Source organism: Astatotilapia calliptera, chromosome 2 (genome assembly GCF_900246225.1).
Source record: "Astatotilapia calliptera chromosome 2, fAstCal1.2, whole genome shotgun sequence".
In the NCBI taxonomy this organism is placed as follows: Eukaryota; Metazoa; Chordata; class Actinopteri; order Cichliformes; family Cichlidae; genus Astatotilapia; species Astatotilapia calliptera.
This window is the reverse complement of record NC_039303.1, coordinates 29,036,041-29,053,364: the sequence shown is the minus strand read 5'-3', so window position 1 is coordinate 29,053,364 and position 17,324 is coordinate 29,036,041. Positions and strand designations below refer to the sequence as shown.

The 17,324-nt window shown below is 39.7% G+C and overlaps 1 protein-coding gene across 2 annotated transcripts; it reads left to right on the top strand.

Annotated features, from left to right (window-relative positions):
- Positions 1-123: 123 nt before the first annotated feature.
- Positions 124-12,982, top strand: LOC113036606 (toll-like receptor 1). Of its 2 annotated transcripts, none has more exons than XM_026193028.1 (2): positions 124-355; positions 9,100-12,982. In XM_026193028.1, exon 2 carries the CDS (start codon positions 9,106-9,108, stop codon positions 11,557-11,559), a length of 2,454 nt encoding a protein of 817 aa, XP_026048813.1. In that variant the 5' UTR covers positions 124-355; positions 9,100-9,105; the 3' UTR covers positions 11,560-12,982. The 2 variants fall into 2 exon arrangements, with proteins under 2 accessions (XP_026048813.1, XP_026048804.1); XM_026193019.1 differs by lacking the exon at positions 124-355 and adding an exon at positions 3,226-3,417.
- Positions 12,983-17,324: the final 4,342 nt, after the last annotated feature.

The window sequence follows — 17,324 nt, the reverse complement described above, 5'->3', positions numbered from 1 at the left end:
AGTTTACTTCTATAAAATACACTGTTACATAAAAAGGGAAGTGAAAAGAGGATGTTGAAGTGAGAAAAGCATAAGTAGTCTGGGAATTGCTTTCATTTCTATGCCTGTTTCCGCTCAGCTTCATGTTGTTTTTACTGTAACTTAAAAACTATTAGCAACTACTGCTGGAGCAGTGCTAACGCATGACTTTTGGTCACATTTAATCCAAATTTTATTTGGTGGTATACCTTTCTCGATCAGTCAGTTTTGTCTTACTGATTTCCTTTTTTCCCCATATCCAGAGATTTGGAACCACTGTGACTCTGATGATTTTGTACGTGAGACTTAAAAACGTGACCATCAGACCACAATAAAGGTTAGTGCTCTTTTTTTTATCCGTCTATGAACTAAATGGTGTTTTCCCAGAGTGGTTTTTTTATTGTGGTTTTGGATTTTTTTATTTTATTTTAATATCTAGATTACATGAGTCAAGAAAAACACTTAATTGAAAGTAATCTAAAATATGACGATGTCAAATGTCTGCTTTTAAAGTTTTGGTGGGATTTATGAATGCATAAATAATCATAAACTCATACCATGATATGAAATGGCAGTATTTTATATTTATGACAGTATTAACATTCCCTTTTTGCTCACACTGTTTTTTGATATTTAGAAAAAGCAGCTTTTCTAAATGTCTATTTGCTTTCTTTGTTGTCCCCAACAATATATATATATATATATATATATATATATATATATATATATATATATATATATATATATATATATATATATATTATATATATATATTATATATATATATATATATAAAGATTCCAACAAAACTGACACCAAGAAAACCACGGGAATTAAAGAAAACAGAGCAACAATTCCATGATAAGCACACAGCAAGCCACATTCACAAAGGAAAAACTCACTTCCAGAAAAAACGGTAAACCAAACCAATTAGAATTTAACCAGTTCAAAAAAATTAAAAGTAAGTCTGATCTTAAAGAAAGTAACCAGTGTTGTTCCAGGTAAGTTCCTTTCAAAATGATGTTTTCACATCACTCTGGCCTGTTCCTTAAATTTCTTTCATCTTTCTGCTCAGCCAAATTTCTTTTTAGCCTTGATGCTTTTAATACACGTCTGGCATATTTTTAGTATACTGACTAAAATCAAAAAGTGTTACATAAACTATTTTTTTTTAAACCCATAAAACCCAGTAATATTCTAGCAGCAGAAAAATAGCGCACAATAACTGAAATTTACCGTGTTTACATTTGTCATCATGTAAAAACACAGAAATTGTCTATAATTAAAATACACAAAAAAGTCCATATTTTTTTTTACGTTGTATTACATTAAAATACAGTTCTTTTAGGTGTAAATGGAAATTAAACAATATTAGAAATATACAGAAAATGTTATTGTAATTACATTACAGATCTTATCAAGTGCATACTGATGGATGTGAATATTGAAAGAGTTTAGCTAAATAAAACACTAAATTTACTTTGTGTAATAATTTCATAATACTGCTGTAATGCACTAATACAGAAAACTCCTAACAATTTGTAAAAGTAAATGTAGTGGGTTAGATGTGGTGGATGTTGGTTCAAACATGCTTTCTGTGAATGCAGCATGAACATTAACCTCTCCCTTAGCTGTTAATCAGATGTTGGTTATAAGGAACAACTGTAGTCTACTCCTGAGCTCTGGCAGTTTGCACTAATTTCTGTTCAAGGTGGCAAAGATCACAGCCTGTTAAGTATTGCAGACCGCATTCATTTCCCCTGGCAACTGGTTAATATAGAATAGAATAGAATAGAATAGAATAGAATAGAATAGAATAGAATAGAATAGAATAATCCTTTAATTGTCCCACAAGGGGAAATTTGGTTGTAACAGCAGCCAAAAAGACACATATACAAACAAACAGTACACAGGACACGGAACAGAAACATACACAATTTTTCTTACATTAAGGACAATGGTTACTATAAACAGAGTACTGTACAGTTATTAAATTAAATAAAAATAACTACAGGTAAGAGGCAAACCAGGTTGTAGTGCGAATCGGTTAATTAACTTATTGCAGTTACAGCGCAGATGTAAACATCTATGTTTTTTGGGAGCAGTTCTGATTGTACAGTACAGTTCTGATTGTACAGTCTGACAGCTGCAGGGAGGAATATAATAATAATACTATAATAATAATATGTATAACTATTAAAGGGTAAGTAGGATCCTCATGGGTTATCTATCGTAGGGTGGACACTGGATGATTGTTTTCCCTCTCTTGTTACAGGCCTACACACTGCTGCTGTCTTGTTGTAGCCTTGTTGTTGCTTTGCTGTTATTTATGGACTGGCATTGACTGGTTCATTGTTTTATGGTGTTTTCATCTTAACTGTTTGTTAAATTGTAATTGTGCTTTTAAAAGGAGTTGTATTTTAGAGTGTGTGCATTTGTTCTTGTCTCCTTATATTTTATTTCCTGAGTTGTTTGCTGTTTTGTATGCCACAACTTCTAGGTTCTTTTTGATTTTGCTTTAGTGGCGGCACAGTCGCTTGTTGTGGGGGCTAGGCACGTGTGGTAAAATTCCCTCAGATGCATGTGAATGTACACACCGGGAAATGGGTATAACGCACCATTTAACAGTTTGGTAATGCCAGCCCTGCAACCTAGTTCTTTTTTTTTGCAGCTCTGTGCTTTTAGTTTTTTTTTTCTTAAAAGCTTTGCATGTGGTAGAGGGGATACCAGGGGAGAGGCTATTGCATGAGGGAAGCAGGACAGGACAGGACTGAGCCTTAGGACCTATCTCTTTGTGCAAAAAGGTACAGAATAAATGCTGGCAGCCTTTTAGTGGGACTCGTGCTCACAGTACCGCACTGTGAAAATCATCTGACATTCTCCAAAGAATATCAGAACCAGACTAGCATCCAGTTCTCCTTAAAGATGAGAAAATGTTCTCATTTCAGGGAAGATGGCTGCTGAAAGTGTTCTTCTCTATATCATCTTGTGCTAGGATTTATCTTCAAGAAGCATCATTTGAATTAAATACAAAAAACAAACAAAAAAATAATTTGTAGTTAGTAAGTAAACATTGACTTTAATTATGTAACCCTGGTAAGATTTACAGCAATCAGAAGTACAGGGTTCTTTGAATGCATCGTAGTTCTTGTTTGATAGTTTAATTTCCGGGCTTGCCCTGAAGGCATCATCTGCAGCTCGGTGCGCGTGAAGGTGTGGTGTAGGGGGAAAAGGACGGCAAGGAAAAACTCCATGCTGCCGCGAGCACGGTTTTTCCCAGTTGAAAGAGAGAAAAGAGATTCTATTAACATTTGTGAGAGCGCTGTCGTTAGCGGTGAACCACAGACGGGTACCTACCTCAAAGGAGTCGGAGTGTTTTGAACTTTTTGAACTATTCTGGTGAGTTAGCCTAGCTCACTTAGCACCGCTATCCGATTGTTAAGTGATGACGTGAGGAATCCTACTTCCGGGCCTAAAGTAGTCTGCGTTTAATATGGCTTTTGTGTTGTTAACATGTTTAATGTTATGTATTTTCTTCTATTTAATCTCAAAAAGCTCCTAAAACAGTCAGTGATCACTGTTGACCTCCCTCTGCTTTTATTACCGCTAATCATTTATTTAAGCTCAGTTTTTAAAACCTTACGATGTAACTACAGCTAGGGCTGCTCGATTATGGCAAAAATGATAATCACGATTATTTTCACTGAAATTGAGATCTCGATTATTTGACAATATTTATTTAACTCTTTAAGACCTACCATAGAACCAAGTCCGCCAGAGCTTATATTATATTTTTACATGTTGTAGTGCCATTTGTGGGAGCATTTCAAGTTGCTATACAACTATTATAGCCCATATTTTAATAATATGTATGCATTAAGTCCATAGTAACTACATTAATTGTAAAAAAGTGCAATAAACTACAAAAAAAATTTTTTGTTTTTTTTGCATATATTTCTACTTGGAGAAATTTAAGAGGCTTATCCTTCAAAACTTTAAATACAAAAAAGTTGCAAAAAATAGTTTACAACAGGAAATTTATTTTGAGTGTCTTCATAGTTTTATTTTGGAGATACATCAATTTTTATATACTGCAGGAAAAACGAAAAAACAATCCTATGATGCAAATTTGCAAAGAAAACAGCATCAAAATAAACTATTTCCAGCAGTGCAATTCAAGTTCTAAGCATCCCAGAAACTATTCAGAAAAGTCAAACATGACCAGTATAGGCTTTTAAGGCCTACAAGTAAAAAAACTACAATTTCCGCGAAAATGACGTCACTTCCGGTTTCGGGCAGGAAATGGCGGACATGTGACAGTTCGCGCTGACGTCTGTTTAACTGTGGGAAGTGTTACGAACAGCTGATCGGATCGGCAAAGCCTGTTTCTGGAATATTATGTTTTTGTTCCTGCAAGCGCTTTTTATGCAGTTTTTGCAAAGCTTTATGTGGAAGGAAACCGTGACCGAGGACAAACTGATGGCATCAGATGTAAGTACAACTCCTCCGGTTTCATATGCAAAACAAATTATTGCGCTAGCTTACACGGTCCAGGTTCTACAGGGATTTAAAAATAGTTATGCAAAACGGAGCGTGCTGCTCTGACCGGATCTAAAGGGTTAACAATGACTTTAAAAAATAATATAAAATAGTGTGCAACACCACTGAAGTTTTTTTTACCTCTCTTTTCAACCAACGGCAGTCACTCTCCTCTCCAAATAACTTCTGCTTAGCTTTCCGAGCTTCCCTCGGGTCCTCTTAATCAGCAGTCTCCAACCTTTTTTGCGCCACGGACGGTTTATGCCCGACAATATTTTCACGGACCGGCCTTTAAGGTGTCGCGGATAAATGAGGGAGGGGCCAATAATCGGCTCAGTCATTTTTAATGATCGTTGAAAGCCCAGATCGTAATCGTGATTAAAATTCGATTAATTGAGCAGCCCTAACTACAGCCCATCCCATGCAGCAGTATATGAATGACTAGGTTCAAGGTTCAAGGTTCTTTATTTGTCACATGCATAGTTATACAAGTATAACACACAGTGAAATGTAGCCTGACACGCTCCTCGACATGTGCAAAAAAAATTGGGGGGGGGGGGTGTAGAGGAAGAACATTATATATATATATATAGTATATAGTATATACATTGGGTGAATGTGCAGTAGTAGCAGCAAGCAGGTGAATTCTGTACATTAATATGAATAGACATCTGACTATTTTACAGGATAGACAATATAAACATATTTAAAATTAAAGGAATTGAAATGTACATTGTGCCTTGGTTTAGTGTCTGGAAGAGTCCTGACTCAGTCAATTATAGATGATGTGAGAGGGCGGGTGTGTGTGTTTAGGGCACGGATGGCTTGGGGATAGAAGCTCCTCTTGAGTCTCTCTGTCCTTGCCCGGAAGATGCGGAACCTTCTACCAGATTGCAGAAGTTGGAACAGTTTGTTGCCAGGATGGGACGGGTCCTTCAGTATCTGCGCTGCTCTAGTCCGGCATCTCCTGGTGTAGGTGTCCTGAAGCGGGGGGAGAGCAATCCTGCAGCAGCGTTCTGCTGTACGGATCACTCTCTGGAGAGCTTTTTGGTCCTTCACACAGCTGTTCCCAAACCACGATGTCATGTTCTGTGTGAGGATGCTCTCCACAGCGCCTGTATAGAAAATCCTGAGGATCTTTGGAGAGACCCTGAACTTCCTCAGTTGTCGTAGGTGATACAGGCGCTGCCTAGCCTTTTTGGTCTGGACCTGAATGTGGGCAGCCCATGTCAGGTCTGAGGAGATGTGGACTAACCTCGTATTGTGGATGGATTATCTCAGTTGTTCTCCTGGCTGAAGTTTGGTCATTTTACAGCATCCTGCCATGCGATTACATTTGTTCCTGACCACCGAGAACACTCACGTTAACTTTTATCGAGTGGAAAAAAGGTTAGCTTGTTTATATTATGCTAACATAGCTGTGTCGCTAGCGGTCACGTAGCACATCATTATATACCAGCTAGCCCAACTTCAGTAACCCTACAAACGTCACTGCTGTTTAGTTTTCTGTCTTCATTTATGCTGGAAGTGATAACAGAGCTGTACGTTTTAATTTGTTTCCAAAACCCCGCAGTCAGGACATGCTATATTGTATTTAGATAGAAGCTAGCGAGCTAACTCCCTGCTAACTTCTAACTCAGTTAAATGTCATAAATTCCGTTTTCATGGATGCCTGGATGTTAAACTCAATTGTTACACCTGGTAGAGCAGAACGCTGATCATTTTATTAAAGATGAAAGACTTTAGACAGTTTTTCAACTCTCAGTAATGCCATAGTGATCATTTGATATATGGACCTACAGCGGAGTTTAGACCCAGACACGGCTAGTGACGTCAGACTGAAGAACCGGATTGCAGTTCAATGCACTGAAAAAAATAACTAACCAGTCAGAATAGTAGTAAATGTGTTTAATGATGTTTAAGATGTGTTTTTATAGTATTGTGACGTTGTGACAGTTTTGTTTATTATGAGTGTCTAGTGTTTTTCTTTTCTTGGGCCTGCTAGTTCAGCCGCGGCCAGCTAAGTGGTTATGCGCAGTTCACGTGCAATAGCTGTGCTGTAGCTGTAACTGCGGGTGATGCACAGTAATACCGGTGTATTTACTTTTAAGGTGTCACAAGATGCAAATTTATTTTAATATTTAAAAAGAACCAAGGACATTAGGAACAAGGACATTTAAGGATTGTGGACATCTAACATTCTGCGTATTTGTGTGCAGACTGTTTTTTTTTTTTTTTGTTTTTTTTTTGAGGTACAGTTCCATGTGTGCCGAGTGAGGAGCTGGTATCATGAGTCTAAGACACTGTTGCTGTTGTGGAGGCCTTCTGTGTGTCAGGACACCGACACGTTGATGCCTGCCGTACTAGGAGGGCGGTAGGGAAAAAAACAAAAGGAAGCCCACCTGAGAGATACCTTATCATTTTCTTTTGCTACTTTTTCCCCGCCTGAGAATCAGGTCGTTTTCAGTTCTTAACCCAGGACAGTGGGTAACTGAATAAACTGACACCATAAAGAACTGGACACTCACATGCTATTTTCTTTTCTTTTTCCTTTTCTTTGGGGTGTTGAAATATTGTTTCTTGTCTTACATCTATTTTGATTGTTTCAATTATTTTTGTGATGCATTTGAGATAGTTACTGCATTTGAAGTTATCCCTACATTGAGGATGAGTAAAGGGAACTGATCCAAAGGAAATATATATAAAGCAAACTTTGTTTCATAAACCTGTGGTTGTGCGTGTTATGTGGGTTGGAAGTCTTATTGCTCTTACAGAGTTGCTACTGCCAATCTCCTTCCCAAACCTAGATTCGGATATTGTAGAGATTGCACTTGGGTGAGCAGTATAGATCATCTCTTTATAGATAGAGGGACACACGTCCAGGTTACAATTACATTGATACTGACATTAATATATATTTTTTTGATATATCACCAAGCAAATCATTGAGAGTTTGCAAAGTTTTTGTAGAGTTATTCTTGCACTAGAGTAGTGTGTATGTAAAGAGTTTAGGTTAAGTGGAAAGTCTAAATTAATTATATTGTGTAACAGCGTGAGCAGCATTTGCATATGCATGTGTGATCTGTCATGAAGGATCGAGTGAGAGGCATAGAAATGCAGTACTTCAAATGAAAGTGAAACCTACAATTTAATTAGAATGTATGCAGAATATCCACGGGGAAAAAATAAAAACATCTGGAGAACAGGGAGCACATGAGTGGAGGTTAAAGAATGACCTGAACATGAACAAAGGAAATGATACAAAGGAAGCAAAACTAAATGCAAGACACAGGAGAGAAATGACTACCCCCCAAAAAACAAAAACAAAAAACTGGAAGAGAGAATCATTTGAAACAGGAATACACAGAGATTATAACAATACGTAATAATAATGATAACAATTAACACCAAAGGACCTCATGGAGAGTGAAAAACACTGAGGGAAGAACCTGAAGTCTATTATCAAGACGACATTAACTACAGTACTTGTCATATTTATCTGTAAAGTAACCCTGCATCATTCATCAGTCAGTTTTGTGTAATTTTATACTAAATGAATCAAAATTTGGATGTAGTTCTAGAATTAAATTAGAATTTAGCTGTAATATTTTTTAAATAAACATAGCTTATAAGTGATCAGTATCATAGCTTATCTCTCCTCCTCTCACACACTGAGCACCGACTCCCCACAGTTTCTTTTTCTTCAAAAACAGTTTCCCCACTGTGCAATACCAAATTCTATGTGCAATAACACTATTTATTACATATTACTTTTTAAAACTGGCTTGTATATTTGTATATAGTGCTGCAGAACTGTGCCACCACCCTACCCCACCCCCCACCAAGTGAGTAGGAGATGCTCTGTATCTCATTGTACAAATGTATAGAGACAATAAAGGCATTCTGTTCTATTCTATTCTCTTCTATAAATCATGTTAAGCTTGCAACTGTATTTTTACACTCTTTTTATGTGTAAAAATGAATACATTTTCTGTAAATGCATGTAAAAAAACATGTTTATTCATAAGTACACTTCTCTATTTATTTTTTATTAAATCAGATATGTTAATGCAGAGAATATTTCTTGTAATTTTACTGATATTTCATGTGTTTAAAATGACAGGAAAATGCTGTAAAATTTATATGAAAATTCTGAAATTACAGATTTTTCTAACAGTGCAAGTCTGACTTCAAATTAAAATGTTTTAATTTGAGACGTAACAATTATTTCTAACACTCTACTGAAGTTTCAGTTTCCAATTTTTGCATTATTCAGTTGATAAAAACCTAATTTGTACATTTATCAATTTGTCTACCCTAATTAAAAACTTAAACTGTTTAATTAAGGCATTGCACACTGAATCCTTTAAAATGATTACATCAAATCCACACCTCTCTACAGCAATTACTAAGCATTATAACCACCACAAAGAATTTATTGTAGGACTTTTGAACATTTCTTTTTGATGTATCCAACACTCTGACAACTGATGGTAAAAATAAATAATATTATGAAAGCTAATACCTATATCTTTTATTTAGGCAACAATGAGGGTCACAGCAGCCGTACTCTGGACAGCAGCCGTATTGGTGGGACTTCAGAAGAGCACTTCATCACCTGACAACTTTGTAGACCGATCATCCCAAAACCTCTCCTCTGTCCCAACTGACCTGCCACAGACGACTGAGTTTTTAGACCTCTCTCGCAACTACATACGTCAGCTTCACAATGGAGACTTTCAAAAAACCACTCACCTCAGGTTCCTGAATGTGTCATGGAATAATTTGGAGGAGATCGATCCACAGACTTTTCTTAACACGCCTCTCCTGGAACATCTGGACCTGTCGCACAACAATCTCAAGAACCTCTCAAGTCAACAATACCTGCTACACACAGTGAACCTCCTGGTGCTAAACTTGGCCTTTAACAGATTTCTTACCATGACATTGGGGAGTGAGTTCAGCTCTCTTGTAAAACTGGAAAGATTAACAGTTGGAGCAAAAAACATCAGCGTGGGTGACTTCAAGAACATTGCTAAAATGAAACTACGTACATTGACGTTATTACTAGAGGATGGACTTTATTATGAAGCAGGCAGCCTGGAGGATGTTCATGCTCAAAGGCTGCAGATAGCCTTTGGACATAATCAAAAAATTGACCGTAATCTGACTGCTGATGCTCTGTCTCTGTTTGCTGAAGTGGAGATGATGAATATGATAAATGGCTACAAAGACCTAAGTAAGCAGCTAAGAGAGACGGTGAAAATCCACACAACGAGTTTTTATCTCACCAACATAACAATTAAATGGCACGACTTAACTGAATATGTAAATGTGGCTCTAAATACAACTTTGAAACATCTTGATGCCTCTGATGTGCACATAATGCAGCCTCCTCGAGTTGAAACAGAAGTGATCAAAACATCACAGGTGATTTCTTTCACAGCCAGCCAGGCAGTGGTAACAAGTTTCTTCTTCTCACAGGAGGCTTTATACAACTTTTTCATCAGCATGCCAGTGGACAGTGTTGCGATTACTGACACGCCAATAATACACATGACCTGTCCCAAGTCACAGAGTCCAATACGCCAGCTGGATTTTTCTAATTGTGCTATGTCTGATTCCATCTTCTCAAGTGTGGTGGATGATAAATTTGTAGAATGTCAGAACCTGCGTAACCTGAAGAACTTGACTCTGATAGGCAACAGTCTTAAAAAACTTGAGATACTGAGCCAACGTTTTCAATATATGTCGTCCCTGCAACATCTGGACCTCAGCGTCAACTCCATAGGGTATGACCAGTCATCACAGTGCATCTGGCCAGCAAGCATCACCAATATAAATCTGTCTTCTAATAGTTTGACTGAGTCAGTTTTTCAATGTCTACCAAATGGGACACAGATACTGGACCTCCAGAACAACCAGATTTCGGTGGTTCCGCAATCCATCTTTAAACTGAAAAACCTTTCAACTCTGAATCTAAATGCTAACCGGCTGCGGGACCTGCCAGGTTGTGGCACTTTCCCCACACTCCACAAGCTTCTGCTCAGGTCAAATTCTCTCCATGCCCCATCTGTGAACATATTAGAAAGCTGTCCCGAACTGCATATCCTAGATGTCAGTTTTAACCCCTTCACCTGTACCTGCACTCTCAGAGGTTTCATAAAGCTCGCTATCAATTCTGAAAAGAGCAACAGCCAATCAGGAATTAAGCTGCTGAATTGGCCACAGGGCTATTACTGCACATACCCCGAGGATGTTAGAAACTCAACTTTAAGAGACATCTCGATCCCAGAGGTCTCCTGCAGCATTGGCCTTCTAGTGGTTGCAATTTTGGTTCCAGCAGGGACACTGATTATTTCCATTGTGATTCTGTGTCACTGTTTGGATGTTCCCTGGTACACGGGCATGATCTGGCAGTGGACAAGAGCCAAACATCGTGCAAGACTGCAACAAGCTCGGCCCGAGGATCTGGTGGGTCTGGAGTTCCACGCGTTTGTGTCTTATAGCCAGCACGATGTTGACTGGGTGCGCAATTCCCTTCTTCCCAACCTCGAAGGCCCCGCAGGAGGGCTTAGAATCTGTCATCACGAGAAACATTTTGTGCCGGGAAAGACGATCATTGAGAACATCATCAGCTGTGTGGAGAAATGCAGGCGCTCTGTGTTTGTCCTCTCTGCTCACTTTGTCAAGAGCGAGTGGTGTCATTACGAGCTCTACTTCGCCACCCACCAACGTCTCACTCTGGGCTCAGACAGCATTGTGCTGGTACTGCTTGAGCCTCTGCCTCAATACCTAATCCCATCCAAGTACTACCAGCTGAAGTCCATGATGAACCGCCACACATATCTGGAGTGGCCTCAAGACAGGGCAAAACAAAGGTTATTCTGGGCTAACCTCAGAGCTGCCCTACAGACTGACCTGCCCAATGCTCCAGTCACACAAGTACAGGAGCATTGGGCAGAGGAAAGACTTGAAGAGAGACAGGGGTTAATAGGGTAAAAAGAGGCATCAAAAGCATTTGGATACACTGGAAATACATCGTAGCTACCCTGAATCTTTAAAGACATGGTCACCTAATACCCTATCTATTCCATCTATTCCTCTTATCCAATTCAGGTTTACCCTATATCCCAGCTGAAATAGGGTGAGATGCTGGGTACAAGTCACTAGCCTGTCACAGGACTAACACATAGAGATAGACAATCATTCATACTCATAAACACAATTTCGATTCACCATTTAACACCAATAACTGCTTGACTTTGGACTGTGAGAGGAAGCTAGAATACCCAGAGAGAACCTATGCAGACACAGGTAGAAAAAGTAAGCACCACACAGGAAGGCCCCAGTTAGATGGTTGATTTGAACCCAGAACCTTTCTGTGAGGCAACAGTGTTCACCACCATGCCACTCTTCTAGGTAGCATGAATTAAAAGAAGAAATAATAATATAAAAAATATAAAAAATTATAGTTTTTTTTTCTAGTCAATGAAGCTCTGACATGATATACATAAATTATGAAATGTTGATTGATTGATTTACTATTTTATTAGCATTCTATAAGTTATTTAAGTTAAAAACAGGCGATTCACAAAAATTGCGGAAAAATCTTCACCTGTAAACTGTAAATTGCGAATTTAACAACTATGTAGAACACAAGGGGAAATTACTTTACAAGGATATCCCTGACAAGTTGTCTGCCAATTGGAAAGCTGGTGGTTCGATGCTTGGCTGTCAAATTGTGCTTGTTTGGATTCAATAAATCATTGCCAATAAATCATGCCAAAGTATCATTCTGCAAGATATTGAACTGCAATGCATTCACTGGAGTGTGAGTGAATGTTAGATTATATGGATGCCTGCATGTGTTGTACTAAGTGCTTTGAGTGCTCAAGCAGAGTAGAAAATTGCTACATTAAAAACAGTTCGTTTAAATACTGGTACGTTGTAACTGATATCATTTTTTAAATAATGCACTCAGTATATTATTCTCTAGAATGTTCTTTATTAGTAAATATATGTTACACAATGAGAAGGAATTCAGCCGGGTCTAATGAGGTTAGGACATAAGTTGAGTCTGTATATATTGTATATGTTGATAAAATCATCTGTTGATTTGTGCTAATTTGGATTCAACAAATCAGTATCGACATTGCCAAAGATAAACATTATTTTTGTGGGTGTTTTTGGTAAAATTTTATTCCAGGTCTTTCTTCCAACTATTAAATGCAACTATACTAGAGCCTGTTGTTCTACAAATTACAATAACCTTTTTCTTTTTTCATATAAAAATTTCAGTTGTGACACATTTCAAATGATATAGCTATTGTATTAAAATATGTGCAAAGTGACTGGGGTAATGTTTGATGTTGTGAAAGTTGGCCTACAGGCTTCTGTTGTTATTAAAGTGTAAAACTGTGAAGTATTGAAAATTTATCTTGTGTGATGGTGCTATTAAACTGGTCGTCCAGGGAGTAATAAAAACAGATTTTAATGTTGAAGAAAGAGTTATTATCAGGGTCAGTGTCATTTTGCAGTTCCTGCTGTGCAGTGAATTTGAAACTAATCAGTTCCAGACCATGTGTGTGAAATATCAGCTGCCATGGAAGAGTCATGAAGAATCATGCATCTTCTGACAAAAAAAACCCCCTCAAGTTGAATGAGAAACTTTTGTTGTCAAAAATGGTAAGATAGCATGGTCATCATGATATATTAACCAGGGCAGGATGGCAGCACAAAGATGCAACAAAAATGACTCTTTTCTGGTACCAAGGTAAGTTGTTGAGGATATCCTTAACTTTTCAGTTGCTCAACGCTACTGTCAATTGCTGCTGGCCAGCGTCATTGAAACTTTCTTTGAAGTTCACATTAGACTTTAACACTTGAATGAATGAATAAACTCTAGTAGAATGTTAAAATGTAATCAGTTGGTTTACACGCTAGGTAGCCACCGGGAGTGAGCCGGTACATACCTGAGCGCCCGGCCCCAGACACCCAGAACCACCAATGCACCAATGTCTGAGGGCATCAGCCAACGACAGATAGTGTGGTGGGGGAGATAGGCCCCCACACCTGGGAGGGCCTGAGATGTTCCCAGAGAGGTGGAGTCTAAGACTTGACCTGACATATAGACACAGACAAACAGGCACACACAGACACAAGTGTACATTCCCACTCTCATGCGCACATATACAAATACTTGTCACTCGCCAAACGTGGAGACAAACATAAATGGACACTGTACACACACTCACAATCCCTAAACATACTCTATACCCTAGGTCCAGGCACCTTCACCCTCAGAGAGGTGATGGTACCTAGACCCAGGAGATGATACCCTGTTCCCTGGGGTGGAGACAAGCAGGCCGCCCCCGCCCCCAGCAGCAGGGAGGCCCCACATCCAGACCCCAATCAGATGGCCAATTCCTCCGTACACCCCCTTCCCCGATGGTAAACAGAGAACGGGGTGTGAATAGAATAGAATAAACCTTTATTATCCCACGGATGAGAAATTTCGGTGTTACAGAACTCTTACAGCAAAGGACAATAAAATATAAAAGGAAGACACAAGGTGGTAAACAAACAAGCTGGTGAGTAAGATGACCAAAAGAATGTTAAGCTGCATTATAGAGTCTGACAGCTGCTGGTAAGAATGACTTGCGGTAGCGCTCCTTCCTACACTGTGGGTGTAAAACTCGACTGCTGAATGAGCTGCTCAGTGCTCATACAGTTTCATGCAGGGGGTGGGAGGTGTTGTCCATGATGGATATTAGCTTAGACAACATCCTCTCCTCCCCAACCTGCTCGATGGACTTCAGTGGACAGTCCAGGACAGAGCTGGCCCTCCTGACTAGTTTGTTGAGTTTCCCCCTGTCCCTCTCTGCCATTCCACCACTCATGCAGACCACAGCATAGAAAATAGCAGACACCACCACAGTGTCGGAAAATGTCCTCATGAGTGTCCTGTTCACCCTGAAGGATCTCACCCGCTGTAGCAGGTGGAGACGACTTAAACCCTTTTTGTAAAGTGCATTTGTGTTTGTGGACCAGTCCAGTTTGTAGTTGAGGTGAACACCCAGGTATTTGTACTCCTCCACCGTTTCAATGTCCAATTCCTGGATGTTCACTGGTGTAATAGGGGGTGGCTTCTTGCTGAAGTCAATCACCAGCTCCTTTGTCTTGCTGGCATTGATGCAAAGATCTGTTCTGTTCACACCAGTTGACGAAGTCATTGACGACCCCACTGTATTTCCCTCCGACACCTGACCCACAATGGCGGTGTCATCTGACAACTTCTGGAGATGGCAAGTGTCCGTGTTATAACTGTAGTCCGCAGTGTACAGGGTGAAGCGAAAAGGGGCGAGTACTGTTCCTTGTGGGGCCCCCGTGCTACAGACTACCACCTCAGAAACACAGTCCCGCAGCCTCACATACTGGGGTCTACTGGTGAGGTAGTCAATAATCCATGAGGACAGCTGATGGTCCACTCCAGCTCCCTGCATCTTCTCCCTTAGCACTGAGGGTTGGATTGTATTGAAGGCACTGGAGAAATCAAAAAACATGACTCAGTGTGCACCTGGTGCTCTCCAGATGAGAGAAGGCCCGATGCAGCAGGTACGTGACAGCGTCATCCGCCCCGATGTTCAGCTGGTAGGTAAACTGCAGCGAGTCTAGATCTCTCCCGACTAGTGGGCAAAGGTGGTGTAGAATGATACTCTCTGTTATATTCTCTCTTATAACTTAACTGGTAAGTAACGACGCCTTCTTTAGTTGTAGTAATTTACTTTAATAACCAGTCTAAGGAAAGGCGCAGGCATATCAATGCGCACATACACCACACTTTGTGTTCTCTACTTTGTAACAGAAAGTAGTACCACAAACTATAAACTGATTTTACTAAATACATAACAGTTCCTCCCATCCAACTTTGATGAACACAATAGGTACCAAACAATCAAAATATTTTCAGATAAATGTTGTAAACCAATAATTTAACTTGAACTGAAATATGACACCTACTCAGTGATTTACAACATGGAGGTAGGTTGTTTCCTCTTAAACATTTGAACTGCTTTCCTACAGAATTAACTTGAAACCTATATGTTCAGTCTCTGAGGTGCTCTGCGATTTCTCTCAGGGTACCGTCTGCCTGTTTGGTCAGACTCCATAGTGCTCTGTGTGGGAAGTTCAGGTGTTTGAGCATTGGTAGTTTTACGTAAATCCTGAACCTCAGGTGGTGGAGCGAGGGCAAACTCTTCTGAATCTTGATGTGTAGATGTGCTCTCAGGTTGCTGTGGAACCATGTGACTTTCCGCATCTACAATCTGATCAACATGTCTACGCCAGACTAAGTTGGCTCCAACATTTACAGTATATGTCAGTGGTCCGGTCCGTGACAGAATCGTGCCAGGCTGCCATTTCTGACTTGGGTCTCTGTAGTCCCTGGCGAGAACTTTTTGTCCAACATTGAAGAATCTAGTTTTGTTTCTTGTTGCTTCCACCATGGAAGACTGTTTATCTTGGACATCCTTGCGAATGTCTGGTTTCAGCAAATCTAGACGTGATCTCAGATTCCGTCCCATGAAGAGCATTGCAGGTGTGTGTCCAGTTGTTGCATGAGTGGCGTTCCTGTAAGCCAGTAAGAAATTGTCTATTTTCTGTTGTAGCGGCTTCCCCTCTGTGCGACTGGCTTTCATTGACCGCTTGAAGGACTGTTGAAAGGTTTGGTAGAAACTTGTGGTAATAATTAACTAAGCCCAAGAAAGAGCGTAGCTGACTCACATTTTTAGGTTCTGGTGCCTTCAGGACTGCTTCAACTTTGTCCTTGGTTTTGTGGAGCCCATGTCTGTCGATCTTGTGTCCACAATACTCAATGGCATCCTTAAAGAACTTACATTTGTTTTTGTTTGCTCTCAGTCCATATTTTTCTAGCCTGGCCAGGACTGCTGTTAGGTTAGCCAGATGAGTCTCCTCATCAGCACCAGTGACGATTATGTCATCCAGAAAACACTGTGTTCCTGGAATGCCTTGTAGGACCTGATCCATGGCACGTTGCCATACTGCTGGGGCACTGGCGATACCAAATACCAGTCTGTTGTACTGATATAGGCCTTTGTCAGTGTTTATTACCAGATATTTCCTGGATGTCTCTTCTACTTCCATCTGGAGATAAGCCTGGGCAAGGTCAATTTTTGAAAAGTGTTTGCCACCTGCTACTGCTGTGAATATGTCTTCTATCCGTGGAAGTGGGTACTGATCTATGCGGAGAACTGGGTTCACTGAAACCTTAAAATCACCACAGATCCGCACACTGTCACTTGCTTTCTTGCTTACTGATACTATTGGTGTAGCCCAATCTGACCATTCCACCTTGGTAAGTATTCCTTGCTCTTCCAAGCGTTGGAGCTCTGCTTCAACTTTAGGGCGTAAAGCATAAGGTACAGGGCGTGCCTTGTGGAATCTTGGTTTTGCATTGTCCTCTAGTATGATCTGTGCTTTAATATTTTTCAGGGTGCCGATTCCATCTTTGAACACCTGGGCATGGTTATTAAGGATCTGTTTCAGTCTTTCATCTACAGAATTTGCACTCAGGCCTCGTTCTAGTCTCATTGACTTTATTTCTTTCCAGTTGAGGTGGATGTGTTTCAACCAGTCACGCCCAAATAATGGCACACCTCCATTTTTCAGAACATAAAGTTCCAGGTTGCATTTCTTTTTCTCATATTCCACTTTCACTTTTAGTTTTCCCAGAGGAGTTATTCTTT

Bases quoted from the DNA above. Each gene is read 5' to 3' on its own strand.
- LOC113036606 (XM_026193028.1), top strand. From the start codon at position 9,106: ATGAGGGTCACAGCAGCCGTACTCTGGACAGCAGCCGTATTGGTGGGA.